The sequence below is a fragment of the Leucoraja erinacea genome, chromosome 30, assembly GCF_028641065.1.
Source record: "Leucoraja erinacea ecotype New England chromosome 30, Leri_hhj_1, whole genome shotgun sequence".
Taxonomy (NCBI): Eukaryota; Metazoa; Chordata; class Chondrichthyes; order Rajiformes; family Rajidae; genus Leucoraja; species Leucoraja erinaceus.
This window is the reverse complement of record NC_073406.1, coordinates 6,637,067-6,655,053: the sequence shown is the minus strand read 5'-3', so window position 1 is coordinate 6,655,053 and position 17,987 is coordinate 6,637,067. Positions and strand designations below refer to the sequence as shown.

At 46.8% G+C, this 17,987-nt stretch overlaps 1 protein-coding gene and 1 long non-coding RNA gene across 6 annotated transcripts in view; one reads left to right on the top strand and one right to left on the bottom strand.

The window, feature by feature from the left end:
- The window catches only part of LOC129711583 (uncharacterized), a 32,573-nt gene extending 28,449 nt beyond the window's left edge, over positions 1 to 4,124 (bottom strand). The window contains exons 1-2 of one of the 4 annotated variants that reach the window (XR_008725865.1): positions 3,753 to 4,078; positions 679 to 760 (exon numbers count right to left, since the gene is read on the bottom strand). This is a non-coding gene — a long non-coding RNA (uncharacterized LOC129711583). The other 3 variants (XR_008725867.1, XR_008725866.1, XR_008725864.1) reach the window with 3 other exon arrangements.
- Positions 4,121 to 13,692, top strand: mrps16 (mitochondrial ribosomal protein S16). Of its 2 annotated transcripts, XM_055659304.1 has the most exons (5): positions 4,121 to 4,187; positions 5,252 to 5,288; positions 6,556 to 6,816; positions 12,086 to 12,232; positions 12,983 to 13,692. In XM_055659304.1, exons 2-4 carry the CDS (start codon positions 5,276 to 5,278, stop codon positions 12,223 to 12,225), a joined length of 414 nt encoding a protein of 137 aa, XP_055515279.1. In that variant the 5' UTR covers positions 4,121 to 4,187; positions 5,252 to 5,275; the 3' UTR covers positions 12,226 to 12,232; positions 12,983 to 13,692. The 2 variants fall into 2 exon arrangements, with proteins under 2 accessions (XP_055515279.1, XP_055515278.1); XM_055659303.1 differs by lacking the exon at positions 12,983 to 13,692 and having other exon boundaries at positions 12,086 to 12,392.
- Positions 13,693 to 17,987: the final 4,295 nt, after the last annotated feature.

Below are 17,987 nucleotides of genomic sequence, written 5' to 3'. Positions count from 1 at the left end.
GGACGTCCTGCTGCAGGGAGCAGCTGTCTTCCACTAACTGGCCGAGGGTCCAGGGGGAGATTTGCTCAATCAGCAGCCAAACATGTTGCTCTGAGAGTGTGACAGGGCAGGGTAGATACAGCGTGCTTTTGTCTGTATCTAAATTGTGCTGTATCTGCTAAGGTGTAGGATAATGTGAAGAAAGCTTCAAGCAGAGTAGGTCACCACTGGGTAGAATAATTGGCAATAAAATCCTCAGATATTGAGTTGCCGGTTTTCATAGGGAGCCATCCTGTGGCCATTGTCAGAATAGCAGAAGCTGTGAAATGAAACGGATTCATCAAGAATGGACCAGGCTCGGTGAGCACGCCGGCAAATGAATGAACATCTCACGACCCTCAGCTCAGTAGAGCGCAGGAACAACTTGTTATGGCTTCCAAGATGGCGCCCAACCCATGAGACTATTTGCGTGCTAGACAGATCTACAAACTCGTATTACAATCGCTCCACACTCTTAAATCTCCTATGTATACACTGTAAATGGATTGTTTGTAATCATGTATTGTCTTTCTGCTGACTGGTTAGCACGCAACACAAGCTTTTCACTGTACCTCGGTACACGTGACAATAAACTCAACTGATTTTCTATCAACACAACCTGGAAGCTAGGGAGGAAACCAAGGAGGGTTCCATTCTTACCTTAAAGAAAGTGTTCGTATCCCAGAGGGAGACGATGGATCCTCCTGGGTGACTTCAACACCGGGGTGGGAAATGGCACATCCTTTGGGAAAGAGGGAGTTGGAAAACTAACTCCATCATGGTCACCCTCCTAACAAATGCTTCCTAGAGCATGGTCCAGAGTCACGAACGAGCGGTCATGGAACACCCAAGCTCCAGGTACCTGCTAGATTAGATTATCGTCCAAGTGGAGAAACGCAATGTTTGAATCACCTGTGCCATTATTTGCCCTGATGATTGTTGCTTCAACCAGCATGTAATCTACCTAATTATCCCCATCAATCTGGTCCCAAAACACCATCACCAACAGAAACAGTGTCATAAGACAATCTGTGTTGAAGTTCATAAAGCATCTGCACCGGCAGCTTTTGTTTTTAGTACCACACACTAGCTGGTGACATCCAGCCAACAATACAGCATGCCTGGACTGCACTATAATTAACAAATTGGCTTCACCAGCAGGACTGATTTGACAAGAGTGATCAATACCCTTTGGCAGTGGAAGAGGTTTTTGAAGATGAAAACCTCAAACCTGGCACAGAACCCATGGTTACCTGGGAGGCAGTCATCTCTGGCCATCTACTTTCTTTGATCTGCTACTTACAGTCACATCAAGGCACTGGAAAGATCCACTAGATCTTCACTGAATCCCCCCCAATTCAGACAAGTGGGTCAACATCAGCATCCTCTCCCATGGCAACATCCCCAGCATTGTGGTCTTAACTCGCACAGCCCCATTGGGCAGGCCATTTTGTTTGCCGACTCCTGAGATAAATAGGGGTTTGCTGAACAAAATGACAGGTGGTCTGAGCAAAAGATTAAAAGATGTTTTCAAAAACATCCCTGATAAAGGTAGACAAAATGTTTAAGAAGGAACTGCAGATGCTGGAAAATCGAAGGTAGACAGAAATGCTGGAGAAATTCAATGGGTGAGGCAGCATCTATGGAGCGAAGGTAATAGGCAACGTTTCAGGTCGAGACCCTTCTTCTGATGTGAGGGTGGGGGGGGGGGGGGGGGGGGGGGGGGGGTGTAAACTGCCCAAGTGTAATATGAGTTGCTGCTCCTCCAATTTACGGTGGTCCTCACTCTGGCCATGGAGGAGACCCAGGATAGAAAGGTCGGATTCGGAATATGGGGGAGTTGATGTGCTGAGCCAACCGGAGATCAGGTTGGTTATTGCGTACCGAGTGGAGGTGTTGGGCGAAGCGATCGCCAAGCCAACGCTTGGTCTCACCGATGTAGAGCAGCTGACATCAAGAGCAGCGGATGCAATAGATGAGGTTGGAGGAGGTGCAGGTGAACCTCTGCCACACCTGGAAAGACTGCTTGGGTCTTTGAATGGAGTCAAGGGGGGAGGTAAAGCAACAAGTGTAGCATTTCCTGCGGTTGCAAGGGAAAGTGCCCGGAGAGGGGGTGGTTTGGGTGGGAAGGAACAAATTAACCAGGGAGTTACGGAGGGAGCGATCTCTGCAGAAAGCAGACAGAGGAGGAGATGGGAAGATGCTTTCTTCCCATCCAATTGTTCAAGCGCTTTTGATTGCAACATGCTCCTTAATTTAGTTCAACAAAGAAACTGACAAGTTACTAAAGAACCTTTAGTGGTGGGATCCCGTTGGAGGTGGCGAAAATGTCGGAGGATTATTTGTTGTATGTGACAGCTGGTAGGGTGGAAGGTGAGGACAACGGGGACTCTGCCCTTGTTACGAGTGGGGGGGGAGGGGGGGTGGGGAGTGAGAGCAGAATTACGGGGTATAGAAGAGACCCTGGTGAGAGCCTCATCTATAACCCCCTTTCCCTGAAGAATGAGGACATTTCCGATGCCCTGGTGTGGAAAAACCTCATCCTGGGTGCAGATGTGGCGTAGACGGAGGAATTAGGAGTAGGGGATGGAGTCATTGCAGGAAGCTGGGTGGGAAGAAGTGTAGTCCAATAGGCATGGGAGTCAGTGGGTTTATAGGGTAATTTCACGAAAGGTCACTGGATCATAGATCCTCACCCACGTGGACGCAAAATTTAGCTGGGGTACAAATGTCACTTCATGTTATTGATGCTGGAAACGAGTACTTTCACACCCATTAAAAACCGCAAAAACGGCTCGTTTTTGAGCTGTAAATAACTGTGCCAGTCGGGGTGACCGCGAGGTACAGTTATCTTACTTTAGAGTCCAGAAGATAAAGAAAAACAAAAGTAAAGACAAGAGGGAGCTGAAGGGGCAACAACAGCGGAAGTGGTTAGCAAACATTGGCCGTGCAGATATAAAGATAGAAAATATCGGGAATTATCGCGTTTGCTCACTGCATTTCATCAAAAGTAAGGCATTATGTTTTATCTTTTATTCATTTGTTATATAAAAAGTTTTAAAAGTGAAAAATCCATCATTAAAATTGCAAAATCTTCCATGGTTCTCAGGTGGGTTTTAACATGCAAAAAGAAAATGCTTCTGAAGCTACATTTACCATTTAAATAATCGTAAACCATAAATGCGTTTTGAAATGAATTTTACTCAGATGCAAGCTAAGGAATGGGATAATTGTCAGCTGTTAATTGGACAATAATAATAAAATGTCCTGATTTTGTCCAATTAACAGCTGACAATTATCCCATTCCTTAGCTTGCATCTGAGTAAAATTTATTTCAAAACGCATTTATGGTTTAGTCAGTGAGTTGTGTGCGGGTGCAGGAGGTAGCACCAATGCAATCGTCGATGTAGCGGAGGTAGAGTTTGGGGATAGTGCCCTGGTACACCTCGAACAAAGATTGTTCGGCGTACCCAACAAAGAGGCAGGCATAGCTTAGGTCCATGCACGTGCCCATAGCTACGCCTTGTGTGGGAGGAGTCAAACAAAAAGTCGTTTAGGGTAAGGACCAGCTCCGCTAGGTGGAGGAGAGTATCAGTAGACGGGGATTGGTTGGTTCTGCGGTCGAGGAAGAAACGGAGGGCTTTAAGACCCTCCTGGTGGGGGATGGAGGTGTAGAGTGACTGGACATCCATGGTAAAGATGAGTGAATGGGTGCCTGGAAAATGGAAGTATACCTTGCTCCAGCCTGCTCAAAGTGGACACCTTTTTTTCAGGTTGAGCCTGAGATCCACCTGTTGGGAATACACATAAATAAGCCCAGTGTAAATGATGAAAGGCCTACCACACTACACACCAACTACACACCAGCCCGCGCTACAAAGGACAAGAAATACTGATCAGTTCTTCAAGATGAAGTCCCCAGTTTATTTTCCAATTATATTATAAAGTTAATCCCCAATATGCCAACACCTTTATTATATGTCAGTGTGTTGCATTGTTTGCCAGCACTTGGCGTTCATTAGCTTTGCATTAACTGCAGGCCATGTGCCTTCACTGAAAATGCTCACCTGTGATTGACAGGTCCGCTCCAGGGTTTCATTTCCGGGTCAGAGTGCGGCAAGATGGCGTCGCCCAGGGTCCGGTGCTGAGAGTCCGGGAGCTTGTGGAAGGTAAAGGCGGCCGGAGCCGGGAGGGCGCGGGGACAGAGTCTGCCATCTTGAGGAGCCCCTTGCGGGGGTGGGTGGGTGGGTGTGGCCGAGGTCAGGGTCTCCCCGTCCACTCGCCTCCATGCTGAGGCAATGTCGCTGCTGCTGAGGAGTCACCTGCCTAATCACCGTTCTCCACCGGTCTGAAGAAGGGCCTCACCCCTCCCTGACCATTGTCACTCACCCTCTATTCCCCCTCCCTGTCCGTCCCCTCCCCCACATCTCCCCGCCTATCTACCCCTCCTTGTCCATTTCCCCCCTCACTATCCGTTCCCCTTCCTGTCCATTCCCCCTTCCCTGTCTATCTCCCCCAACTTGTCCATTCCGACCTCCCTGTCCACCCCCCCCATGTTCATTCCACCTCCTCTGTACATTGCCCCTCCTGCTCTGCCCGTTTCCCCCTCCTCTGCCCACTGCTCCTCTCCATTCCATCCATTCTCTTTACAGATACTGAGTTCCTCCTGTACTTTATGTTTTGACCAAGATTCCAGCATCTGCAGTCCCCTGTCCTATCATCACTGACACAATGACCCACGTTGCGAATGGTGAGATACCAGTGGTCAGAAACTACACCAGCAGTCAGAGAATGGGTGTTTGGCGATTTTCAATTCATTTCCTGCCTTAAAGCCTTCAAACTCTCTCAGGCACAAATCAGGAGTGTTGTAAAATACTTGCCTGAAGTATATAGCATCAGCAACTCTTGCGAACCACAAATCCACCCGGAAAACCAGTCTACTTGATTGACATCACATTGATCACCTTGAGTCTTCATTCCGCCTACCACACGTGCACAGTGGCTGCAGAATATTAATAGACTGACATGGGAATTGCATCATTGAAATTTACCTGCAGATGGAGATCATTTGTGGCATCCTGTCCTGCTGTCCAGAAGAAAGCTATGAAAACAACTGCCACTTCCTTTCTGCTAAATGAATTTATTTCCATCTGATAATGCTTTAGTTTAATTATTTTATGCATCTCCAATGACAACGTGTCAGTTTTAAAAAATTCATTCTTCTTTACCCTAGGCATAAAATTGGAAGAGGGACATCATGGTGCATCTCTGTAAGTACAACTGAACAGAGTCTCTTGCAGTTTAGTAGCCTAGCTCAATTATGTTACTTGTTTTGAGCACAAAGAACATAATTCTGTTTGTAATGTCAGACCACTTTACATAGAGTTGTCCAAATCCCAGTGAGGGAACTGAGGGAGTTCTGGTGACCAGCACATGTTAATCCAGCTCCCATCACCATCACTCTTTCCTGGTTCCATTCCTGCTGTTTCTGTATTTGCAATCAAATAGACTTCTGAGCTCTGGCACAATTTTCCATGCTGCAGTTCTGGTTGACGCACTGACCACATCCAGCCTTAGCTGAAGCTCAATGAGACCGTAGTTGAGGCAACAGCCCTGTGGTCAGTAAGCCAGGTGGCATTACAACATCAATTCTTGCCTGATGACTGAGGTGAATTTCAATCACTTATGTGTTTCTCATCGTGTAGTTTTCATGTCTCTACTTTCCACTTACCCGTCCCGTCCCGTCTCCTCCAACTGTTGAGAACATAATTTGGAGGAAATGAGCTTTTAATGCTCCTTGAACACTTTTCAATATTTGAATTAACTTGAAGCACTGCAGTTTGTGTGCCCCTCACACCATCACCACTTCACACTCTAACTCTGAGCTTCTCCCACTGGATGAACTGGCAGGTCATTCCCAACTCCCATCTCACATTAATCCACGATCAGCACTCAGTCCCTCCCGACTGAAAATGCTTCAAGTGAGTAGCAGTTTATCATCTCAAAAGTGTTTCCTAAGCAATGAATTACTTTGAACTGAAGTCATGCCCCAGCCAAATACAACGCTTATTTTGCATAAAGCAAGGTCTTGTTTAACAAAAAAGCAAGTTGAATTGCCCAATTATTTTGTTTTGATTGTACTGATTGAGGGGAAAGTCAATCAGTATCGCTCAAGATATTGTGAGGGATCTTGGCCTACCCTCAGAGTCCCAGGATTATGAGCCACCACCAGGACCATTGAGCAGAGGTCTCAGTCTGTTGACCTTTCTGAACAAAGGTATCCTCCTGTGTCACACTCCAAAACCATGCACATTCGATTTTGAGCCAGAGACCTGCTAAATAGGTCACTGCTGCTAACTGTAGGGTTCACTCCCTCCACTCCCACCTCTGAAAGTCAGCTGGAGATTTCTGCCTTTGGACCATTTTATTTTTCTCTGCTTTTCCTCACCTCCACACACGATGTGCAGAGTTTGGAATAATCTCAATTGGCTGGTCCTGGTGTCAAGGCAGTTGAATAATGTGTCTTTTGTTTCACAGCTCTGAATTTGCTGAAATATTATCACCGGGGGTTTGTGTGCATCCGCTTTGCACTGGGCGGCTGCACCAATCGCCCCTTCTACAAGATTGTGGCTGCACACAACAAGCGGGCCCGGGATGGCAAGTTCCTGGAACAGTTGGGCTCCTACGACCCCATGCCCAACGTCTTCAACGAGAAGCTGGTCAGTTTGAACTTGGACAGAGTGAAGTATTGGCTGGGCTGTGGCGCACAGATGACAAAGCCGGTCTCCAAGCTGCTAGGTAAAAGCCTTCCTCATGCCCTTTTTCCCCCCTGATGTTTAGAGTTATTCATCGTTCAGCAGTGATTGGATTTGAACACGGTTTAGGTCGGTTTTTATTGTCATGTGTTCTGAGGTACAGTGAAAAGCTTTGTTATCTATTCATGTCAGATAATACTCCGCATAAATTTAAGTTCAACTCAATTCCTAATGGTAGAACAAATGGGAAGATACAGAGACATAATATAGTTCTCAGCATTGTGGCACATGTGTTTCATAGAAGCCCAATCTTCGCAGTTGGGTGAAGGTGAATTGGACAGTACCCCAGTTTATCGTAGGACTGTTCAGAGGCCTGATAATAAATGGGAAGAAGCTGTTTCTGAGTCTGATGGTGTGCAATTTCAAGCTTCTGTATCCTCTGCCTGACAGGAGTAGGGAGAAGGAATGACCAAGTTGGGACAAGTCTTTGATTATGTTGGCTGTTTTTCCGAGGCATTGTGAAGTGTAGATGGAGTCAGTGGTGGGGAATCTGGTCTGTGTGATGGAATGGACCATAACTACAACTCTGCAATTGCTTGCTGTCTTGGGCAGAACTTGGGTAAGTTGCTTGGAGTTGGTGGCTTGAAGGAAAAGGAACGTCAGGAAAGTGGGATGTTGTTAAAAATGTGCTGACAAGAGTTCAGGACAAGCACATTCCTGTTCGAGTGAAGGGCAAGGCAGGAAAATGTAAGGCAAGACAAGGGAAATTGAGGATTTGGTCAAAAGTAAGGAGACATGGGACAGCTGGGATCAAGTGTACCCCTGGAGGAGTTTCGGGAACTAAGGAGCAAGCTAAAAAAAGAAATTGGAAGGGCAAAAAAAAAAAAATAGACAGGAGATAGCTCTGGCAGATAGCATTAAGAATAATCCCAAGAGATTTTAGAAGTAGATAAAGAAAAAAACCATGAGAGAATGGAACCCGTCAGGAACCAAAGCGGTCAACTCTGCGTGGAGTCACAGAAGATGGACAAGTAATTCAATGAGTATTTCTCCTCTGTTTTTACCGTGGAGAAAGACAGGAAGACAGAGGAATTTGGGGCAGTCACTGGAAGTGTCTTGAGAGCAGTCAGTATTATGGTCGAGGAATGGCTGAAGGTCCTGACATGTATGAATGTAGACAAATCTCCCGGACCTGATCAGATATCAGGAAACTGTGGGAAGGGAGGAAATTGCAAGAGCCCTGGCTAAGATTTATAAGCCGTCATTAAATACGTGAGGTGCCAGACAACTGGAAGGTGGCAAATGCTGTGCCTCTATCCAAGAAGGGCAGCAGAGAAAAGACTGGGAACTACAGGCCAGCGAGCTTAACATCTGTGGTTGGAAAGTTACCAGAGAGTACTCTGAGGGATAGGATAGGCATGCATAACACATACATATATGACAAGGGCTGATTAGGGATCACCAGCATGGTTTTATACGTCACTTTTGAATCTGATTGCGTTTTTTGATCATGTGACCAAGAAGGTTGATGAAGGCATAGCGGTGGATGTGCATATGGATTTCACCAAGGCATTTGACAATGTTCCTCATGGTAGGCTACTCTAGAAGATTAGATCCCATGGGGTCCAAGGAGAGATAGCTGAATGGATAGAAAATTGGCTTCATGGAAGGAAGCAGAGGGTGATGGTGAAAGGCTGCTTTTCGGACTGGAGGCCTGTGACTCGGGGTTCGTTGCTGAGCCCATTGCTATTTGTCATCTATATCAATGAGGTGGGAGATTGCAACCTTCATGTGGTCTACTATGTTTGGACTAATGCAATCAACCCGACGTGCACAAACAAAAGATCAAATAGAACAAGTTGACCTACAACTTTAGGCTGTACACACCATACGCAAGAAGAAGATCTTTATCAATGATTTGGATGAGAACGTACATGGCATGGTTAGCAAGTGTGCAGATGACACAAATGTGAGTGGTGTTGTAGATAGTGAAGATGGTTGTCAAAAAATGCAGCAGGATCTTGATTAGTTGGCCAGGTGAGATGAGGAATGATTAATACAGAGAAATGTGAGGTGTTGCATTTTCAGAAGACTAACATGGGCAGGACCTATACAGAGAATGGCAAGGCTCTGTGGAGTGTTGTAGAGGAGATGGATCTAGGATACAGGTACATAGTTTGTTGAATGTGGCGCCACAGGTAGATAGGATGGTCAAAAAGATACAGGCACATTGGCCTTCATCAGCCAGAGTATTGAGATTAGAAATTGGGAGGTCATAATACAGTTATACAAGATACACAATACACACAATACAATACAATTTATTTGTCACTTGAACCTCATAGAGGCTCAAGTGAAATGTTGTTTCTACAGTCATACACACAAGAAATAAAAAGACCCAAAACACAACACAATTTACACAGACATCCATCACAGCGCATCTCCTCCTCGCTGTGATGGAAGGCAAAAAAACTTATCTCTCCCCTGCACTCCCCATTCCCCTCCCGATGTCAGAGTCAAAGCCCTCGGCGGGCGATGGCAATTGGCCCGCGGCCATTAACACCGCGCCGGGGTGATGCAAGGCCGCGCTCCTGGTCTTGTTAAGCCGCGTGGGGCGATGATGTAAGGCCCCGCTCCAGGTACTCCTCGCCCCGCGACTCGGGCGGGAGAAGTCGCCGTTGTGGAAGCCCCGAAAAGCGGTCTCCCAGCAGGGACCCGCGGGCTCCCGATATCACCGTCCACCGGACCCGTGGCCGGAGCCTCCAAACCCCTAGGGGTCGGGTCGCAGCAGCTCGCCGCCACAGCTCCACCCGCTCCGGACTCGGCCAGTGAGTAGCTCCGCAGCTCCGCGACTGGAGCCCCAGGTTGTTCCTGCTGGAGGCCGCTCCACGGTGCTCGGTCCCAACAACAACGGAGACCCGACAGGGAAAAGGTCAGGCTCTCCGTGCAGGGGATAGATTTTAAAAGTTTCTCTCCCCACATACACACACACAGCCCATCAAAAATAAATCAAAACTACATTAAAATGGGACAAAAAATAACAAAAAGACAGACGGAGTGCAGAGGCTGCTGCGACGTGAGTTGTTAGTGAGGCCGCATTTTGTTCAGTTATGGCACCATGTTATAGGAAAGATTTTGTAAAGTTGGAAAGGGTGCAGAGAAGATTTATGAGGGTGTTGCCAGGACACGAGGGCCTGAGCTATAGGGAGAAGTTGAGCAGGCTAGGACTCTATTCCATGTAGTGCAGTCAGATGATGGGTGATCTTATAGAGGTGTACAAAATCATGAGAGGAATTGATTGCATAAACACACAGTCTCTTTCCCAGAGGAGGAGAAATCGAGAACCAGAGGACATAGGTTTAAGGTGAGGAGATAAGTTTAAGATTTAATGGGAACCAGAGGACACACAAATAGATGCTGCATAGATGCTTCGCTCCATAGATGCTGCTGCACCCGCTGAGTTTCTCCAGCATTTTTGTGTACCTTCGATTTTCCAGCATCTGCAGTTCCTTCTTGGACACACAAAGGATGGTGGGTGTATGGAAAGAGCTGCCAGAGGAGGTAGTTGAGGCAGGTACTATGGCAATGTGTAAGAAACATTTAAACAGGTACATGGATAGGACAAGTTTAGAGGGATATGGGTCAAGTGCAAGCGGGTGGGACGAGTGCAGGTGGGATATGTTGATCGGTGAGGGCATGTTGGGCTGAAGGGCCTGTTTCCACGCTATATGACTATGAGAAACGTTCCCAAACAAAGCTATGATGCAACCCAATAACATGCTTTCTGTAGAAATGTAGTTTATTGTCACGTGTGCCGAGGTACAGTGAAAAGCTTTAGCTGCATGCTCATCACTCAGCGGAAAGACTGTACATAATTACATCGAGCCATTCACACTCTACAGAAACATGATGAAGGAAATAATGTTTAGTGCAAGATAAAGTCCATTAAAATCAAATTAAAAATAGTCCAAGAGTCTCCATTGAGGTAGATAGTAGCTCAGGACCGCTCTCTAGTTGTTGATAGGATGGTTCAGTTGGCTGATAGCTGCTGGGAAGAAACTGTCCATGAATCTTGGCTGATGGGAGAGGAGGAGTGACCGGGGTGAGACTCATTCTCGATATGCTGTAGCCTTGCTGAGGTAGCGTCGGGTGTAATTGGAGTCAATGGGAGGGAAGTTGGTTTGTGTGATGATGGTCTGGACTGTGTCCACAATTTCTTGCAGTCTTGAATGTAGCTGTTCCCAAACCATGCTGTGATGCATCCCGATAAATTGGCGCATTCTACGGCGCATCTGTAGAGGTTGGTGAGACATGCCAAACTTCCCGAGGCTTCTAATGAAGTAGAGACGTTGGTGTGCTCTCTTGGCCATTGCTTTGATATGGGTGATCCAGTACAAGATGCTGGTGATATTTACTCCTCAGAATTTGAAACTTTCACCCATCTCTATGTCGGCACCATCAATGCATTGGTGTACCTTCTTGACTGTTCACTTCAATGTGGTTGGTCCACCACAGATTATTGGTAATATAAATGCAAGGAACTTGAAGCAGTCAACCAGTTCACCCTGTTGGAGAGAGTGAGAGCAGATGTGAGCCTGATCCCTGTCAGGTGTAGATTGTACAGCACAGTCCCCTCATTGCCCTCCCTGTCCCAGCAGCACAGGATGCAACACGTTTCCAGTTGGCTCTGACACACACCACCTCAAACACCCACGCCACAGGAAGCCGGTTCATATTTTTTTATTTTATGTTTGTTGCCCTCTCATCCAATGTCTCTGGCCAGCCAGGTATGGGATCCTGACAGTACATGGTCTGGGTGGACAAGCAGATGGATCCCTTCCCAAAAGGTTAAACTCACCCAGCGTCTCAATTCCAACAACTAACCAGGTGCCAGTAACTGATGTGCCAGCACCCTGCCCCAATGCCGAGTGCAGGGTTAACAAACTCAAGGGTAGCACAGTGTCATGGCTGGTGGAACTGTTGGTTCCTACTCCAGTGGCCCTGATTCATTACTGACTGGTGCAGTGCATGTATGCTCTCCCCATGACAACATGGCTTTCCTCTCACATGCTAATGAATGCAGTTTGATAGGCTAATTGGCTAATGTGAACATGTTCAATATGAAGGTCAGTGTAGAATCCGGGGGGGTTGATGGGAATGAGTGGAGAATAAAGCAGGATCAGTGTAAATAGCTGCCTAATGGTTGGCATGGACTCGGTGAGCTAATGAGTGTTTCCACACAGTGTGACTGCAAAATTGAAAATTGAGATATCGTCGGGTGAATGCTGATCTGTCCCCTTCTCCATTGCTAGGCTTGTCCGGCTTTTTCCCGCTACACCCCATGACAGTGACCGGGGCAGAAAGATTCCACAAGGAACAAGCACAAATGATGCAGGCTGCATCACAACAAGAACCGACAAGTGTTTCAGAGGATGAGCAGCCAATTGCCTAAATGCTGGGTAAGCAAGTGGCTCCTGGAAATTGGCAGTGACAGTCAGCGGAGTATCGTCAAGTTGAGGAGACGACTGTTTTAACCAGTGTCTGTGCAGCAGCAGTGTTGTCACAGGAATTATTGCCAGTGGACTACAAGAATTACACATTAAAATCAGTGTCCTTTAATATTATGTACCTTCTATTTCATTGAGTGGTAACACAGGTCAGAATGCCCAGACTTGGGAATGGCATGTTTTATTTATAATGCAACAGCAATATGTTTGTTTCACTTTGTGCAAGGAGCATGGAAGCCTTCTCTACTCAATGTAACCTTGCTGGAGCATTCGTTTGTTGGGATTCCAAACTGCATTCAGCCGCTGCTGTGTTTAGTCTCCTCAACTAGTGTTTCTGCACACTCTGTGTCACATCTGTCTCTGGGACCTCAAGCATTACTGATATCAAAGGCCCCCTCCACCACAGAGTAATGTATAGAATGTCTATCTTTGTAGCTCTGAAATATGCTATTTGGCAAGAGGTCCATGCCAGCATTTATGCTTCATGCAAGCCTTTTCCCACCCTTAGCTGAACTCCCATGTATTTTCCTTTCTCCCTCGTGTGTTGATTTTGCACCACCTTAAATGCGGCCCAGCTTCTGTAGCTTTTTCAGAGCGGAAATGATCAATGCTTGCCTGGATGCTATTTGTCATAATTCCCAGGTTTGATTGAAGATCACGACTGTTAATTCTCTCGCTGACCTGTGCTTCATTTTTCCTTAGGTCCAAGCTGTAAGAAACTGCTGTCATCACAAAAACAGGTGTTGGTCACAAATCATTATGATACCATCGACATCAAGTGGCAATGACCCACTTGAGATTTGTGATTGGGCTGCTCAATGACTTGCCTCCCTCTTGTGCAAATGAAAAGCAACAGGTTCACAAAGGCAATACACGGCGCTTTTAACAGCAATGTCTGACACAAAGGTTGGGTGCTAGCTAGAGACAATTGCATAATCAGCCAAAGATGATAGTGCTGATAGACAGAGCAAGGGTTCATCACCATCCCAAATATGGCCTTTTGTCACTCGTGCCACATGACCTTTCAATAACTTTAACGAACTGGTGCAGAAGAGCTCAAGTTTCAGAATCCCCTCTCCTGATCAAAAACACCAAATGTATTCATTTTCATACTTAAATATTTTACACATCAATGGACAAATAGCACACATGAGCAAATGGGCTCTAATTGTTTAAGAAACAGTTGGTAGATTAGTTGAGAATGACTCAATTCTTGCATTGCCCACTTGCAATACTGGACCACTGCCATTAGGTGGCAGCTAAGAGGCAGGCATCCAGCACCAGTCTATGGGAATTGCTACTGGAATCCTTCTCACATGAGGTGAGGTACAAGGCTCGACCTTTGGCAATGTTCAAATTAATTACCTGTGCTTTTCAATTTTATTCAATAAAATTAATGATCACCTTTAAAAGCTTAATTATTCTAGAGGATACCAAGTACAGAATTGTTTAAAAAGCACCCATTTTATATGTTACAAAAATAATAATATATTAAAAATGTAGTGTATTGTGGAAAGCAGTTTCTATGCCAGGAGAGGTTGCTGGCTCAAAGGTGGTCAAAGCATGTGGGGGAATGGACAGATATTGATGGAAGTGGCACTGTTCCATGTGAATATTTGCTGAATAATGTTTACTGAAGTGGACATTAACAACCCCTGCCCTGCTGCTACTTTCTACCTCAAATAATTTACACAGGTGGTATGAGGTGGTGTTCCTGCATCCTGCCCCCCCCCTCCTGCCCAAGGGGAACCGAGTGCTTGAAACACAAGGGCTGAGGATGCTGGAATCCTGTGCAAAAAAAAGTGAAAGAACTCAGCGGGTCAGGCAGCACGTTACTGCAAAGATGAGGTGTAAGAACATTTGTTACTTTATATTGAGAAGCTTTGGTTATTCGCCAAATAGCTAACCGTGTGAACCTCTGGATCAAATGCTGGAAATATCAAATCAAAACCAAAACTGCTACCTGCACTCAGTAGTCAGCCAACGTCTATGAGAAACTGTCAGCAATGCTTCATCCGTACAGGAAGCGCCAGGATAGCTCTTCAATGAATACAGAAAATGGGAATTGGATGGAGTAAGCAGAAGCACGGAAAGCCACCTGGCTGGATTCTACAAATATACGATGCATGAAAATGTGGCAGATGGATTGGTTTAAGATGAAACAAAGAGACAATGGGACACAGTCCATAGGAAACGTAGTCACAACATGAGGGGGCGTGTCAAGATACAGAGGTACACGCGCTGGGCAACAATGGGAATGCTTCAGTGGTTCAGAAATGTGGAGGGGGGGGGGGCAGGAGAGGAGGGAGGACTTGGGGAATAGATACTGCAAGTAAGTCACTGCCTTAGGTTTTGTCTGTCTTTAATGTGGTCGTGTTGATCTTGATTTACAGGGTAGAATATTCCTAAGGTGTGCCAGTGATGGCTAGAACCCACCCTGGGAGGAGAGTTCCTTCACAAATGCAGCTCTACAGTGTTCCCATTGAGTGAATACGTGGTCTGCGGTGGGACGGGTCAAGCAGGGTTAATTTCAGTGCAGACTGATGTCAAACTGCATTCCTGCTCAACACAATGCTCGCCTCATCGCCAACGCACATCTTACTGGGGTAATGCTAACACACTGGACGAATAGGTCCCGAACCAAAATCACCTAAACATCAATGAATGAGTGACATTTGCATCTGTGCACATTCATCACCGAATTCTTAGTTATCGCCAACTTATTCATTCAACATCCACAAAACAAGGATTCTTCACCCAACCTGCTGCCACACAACATTGCCCTCTGATGACAAACATCCACAGCGAGACCCAGAAATAAATGGACCACTTCTCATATCATGGGGGCCCCATTGTCAGCAAAGGCAGAACTCAATGGCAAAATGCATCTGCTTTTAGTGCTCAGCCCAGGACCAACTGAGAATGTGTGATGATCAAGATCTCAAATCCATGACAAAACCAATCACTGGCCTTTTGGACTCGGAATCTCACAGCACAGAAAAGAAACCACCAGCACGGTCTCTGCAAGATCCTCCAGACTCACTGAAAGAGCAAACTTCAGTATCCTTCTCAGGCCAACATCCCCAGTAGCAAGGCTCCCATTGAGCAGGACCTCCAGCCTCCCGAAACAGAAACTAGATTATCAGAGTCAGGCAGGGGAAATGTAATTAAAGGATATTGTCAAAACCTCTCTGATAAACTTTACCGCCTCCATTGACTCCTGGGAATCCCGTGCGGTTCCCGGAGGTTGCAGGTAGTGGAAGCAGGTAGGGAGACTGACAAAAACCTCCGGGAACCTCACGGAAAACTTGGGTGGGGCGCAAAGTCTCCAGAGCTTTCCGTTCTGGTTTCCTAAGTGGGACGGGCATAAGAGTTCACGGATCCCAGATTGGCCTCATCGGTTACCTTAGCACAAAAGCAGAACGGACACAAATCATTTTTGATTGTGAAAGACAGCTTAAGACTAGGTAGCAGCCGACAGGGTAGCAATTAGAGATTCAAGATTCAATTTAATTGTCATTTGGACCCCTTGAGGTCCATCGCTGTGATGGAAGGCCAAAAAAACATATCTCTCCACTGCACTCTCTCCCCCCACCCCGATGTCAGAGTCAAAGCCCCCGGCTGGCGATGGCGATTGTCCCGCGGCCATTAAAGCCACGCCGGGTGGTGCGAGGTCGCTCACCCGGTCTTGATGTTGGAGCCCCCGGCGTGCGCTCGCAGAGTCCCGCGGCCATTCCAAGCCGCGCGGGGCGGTGATGTCAGGCCCCGCTCCAGGAGCTCTTCGACCCTGCAACTCGGGCGGGAGAAGTCGCCGTTGCGAGAGCCCTGAAAAGCGGTCTCCCTCCAGGGACCCGCGGGCTCCCGGTGCCGCCGTCCGCTAGACCCGCAGTTGCAGCCTCCGAATCTCCGGAGGTCGGGCCGCAGCAGCAACAGCGCTCCACCCGCTCCGGACTCGGCCAGCTCCGCAACGGTGAGGTGAGTCGTCGGCACCAGAGCCCCCGGTCTTCTCCTGTTGGAGGCCGCTCCTCGTTGCAGCCCCAACGACAACGGAGACCCGACAAAGAAAAGGTCGGGTCTCCCATGCAGGGAGAGATTAAAAGTTACCCCCTCCCTCCCAATTAGAGCTGCAATCAGCTTCACACTCTCGCAGTGAAGAGTCAGTAAATTAGCCTCTTCTTCCTGGGCCGTCACTCCTCACAGTATAGTGGCTCCTGCCGGTCACTTCATTTGATACTGAAGTGGAAATCAAATCTGACAGCTCAATTAGCACCCATGGTCAGGCCATGACCATTGGGGCCCCTCAAGCCTGCTCCACCATTCCATAGAAGTTGGCTGATCTGCCGCAATTCAGGTTTCCTGCCCAATCCTTTCTTTATTTTGTTTGACATCCAGAAATCCCAACAGTTCAGGTACTCATGGCTGGGTGTACTGGTTCCTCTTTTCTAGACGGGGTCAGAAAGGTTAAGCATCGTAAGCCATGAGGGCAGAGAGATTTCTCAAAATTCACTCAATAGTAAGTGGCCAAACATGTAGCCTACTCCAGGAGAGATGGCCACCCTGTGCTTCTGTGTTCAGCAGCCATCAACATGGATCTTATCTGATGGCTTGGTTCGGCAACTTGAGGGCCCAGGAGCGGAAAAGACTGCAAAAAGTTGTAAACACTGCCCAGTCCATCATCGGCTCTGACCTCCCTACCATCGAGGGGATCTATCGCAGTTACTGCCTCAAAAAGGCTGCCAGCATCATCAAGGATCCACACCATCCTGGCCATCCACTCATCTCCCCGCTGCCTTCAGGTAGAAGGTACATCTGAAATCTGCAACATCCAGGTTCAGGAATAGCTACTTCCCCACAGCCATCAGGCTAGGAAACTCAACTCAAACAAAACTCTGAACATTAATAACACTTTATCTGCTTATTTATGTGTGTAGTATATATATGCAGTGGTATATGGTCACACTGATCTGTTCTGTATTTATTTATGGCTACTATATTCTGTTGTGCTGAAGCAAAGCAAGATTTCATTGTCCTATCTGGGACACATGACACTAAACTCTCTTGAATCTTGAAATGGAAGGGGATAAACACTGGAAATAATTAGTATTGACTCACTGCTTCCACAATGGAATAGACGAGACATTCACATATAACAAGATTTTTTTTTTAAAGTGTAACTTTGGTGCTTGTGTGTGTATGCAGGAGAGGTAAGTTATTACCTATTGTACTGGCACTGCACAGATGAATGGAAGAAAAATGGTGTTTGTGGAGTGATGGCATTGTGCTCTACTAGTGAGGCCATTGTACTGTGGATAGATTTCATTAGCATAGCTTTGAACTGGGGAATTAATCACTTGCTTGATTAAAGGAAATCTAATCCTTTAAAAATTTGCTTTAGTGAATTTAACAAATTTATGGGGCTGCCACTCCCAGCATATTCCAACTGGCCTGCTGTAAGAGGATTGGCACAGAGCTGGATTTGAGTGGACTACGATATCCGCTCTGTTTCCTTTGTGCTGGCACTGCTGAAATTGATACCAGTCATCTTGCAGATTGGTAGTGGTGCAGGGTGCGTTTCTACATCCCTTGGACATTCCTGGTTACAGAGCTTCTGGCCAGGTCATGAAGGGTTCACGATTGCTGAGGATTGGTTCTGTCACAAGGTAGGCCTATCCTATAAGTAGCCATTGCCTATACTTCCTTGGATTCT

What these genes read in the sequence shown, in the direction of transcription:
- mrps16 (XM_055659304.1), top strand. An exon ending in GCCGGTCTCCAAGCTGCTAG is followed by an intron (nt 6,817 to 12,085) that starts GTAAAAGCCTTC and finishes CTCCATTGCTAG; the next exon opens with GCTTGTCCGGCTTTTTCCCG.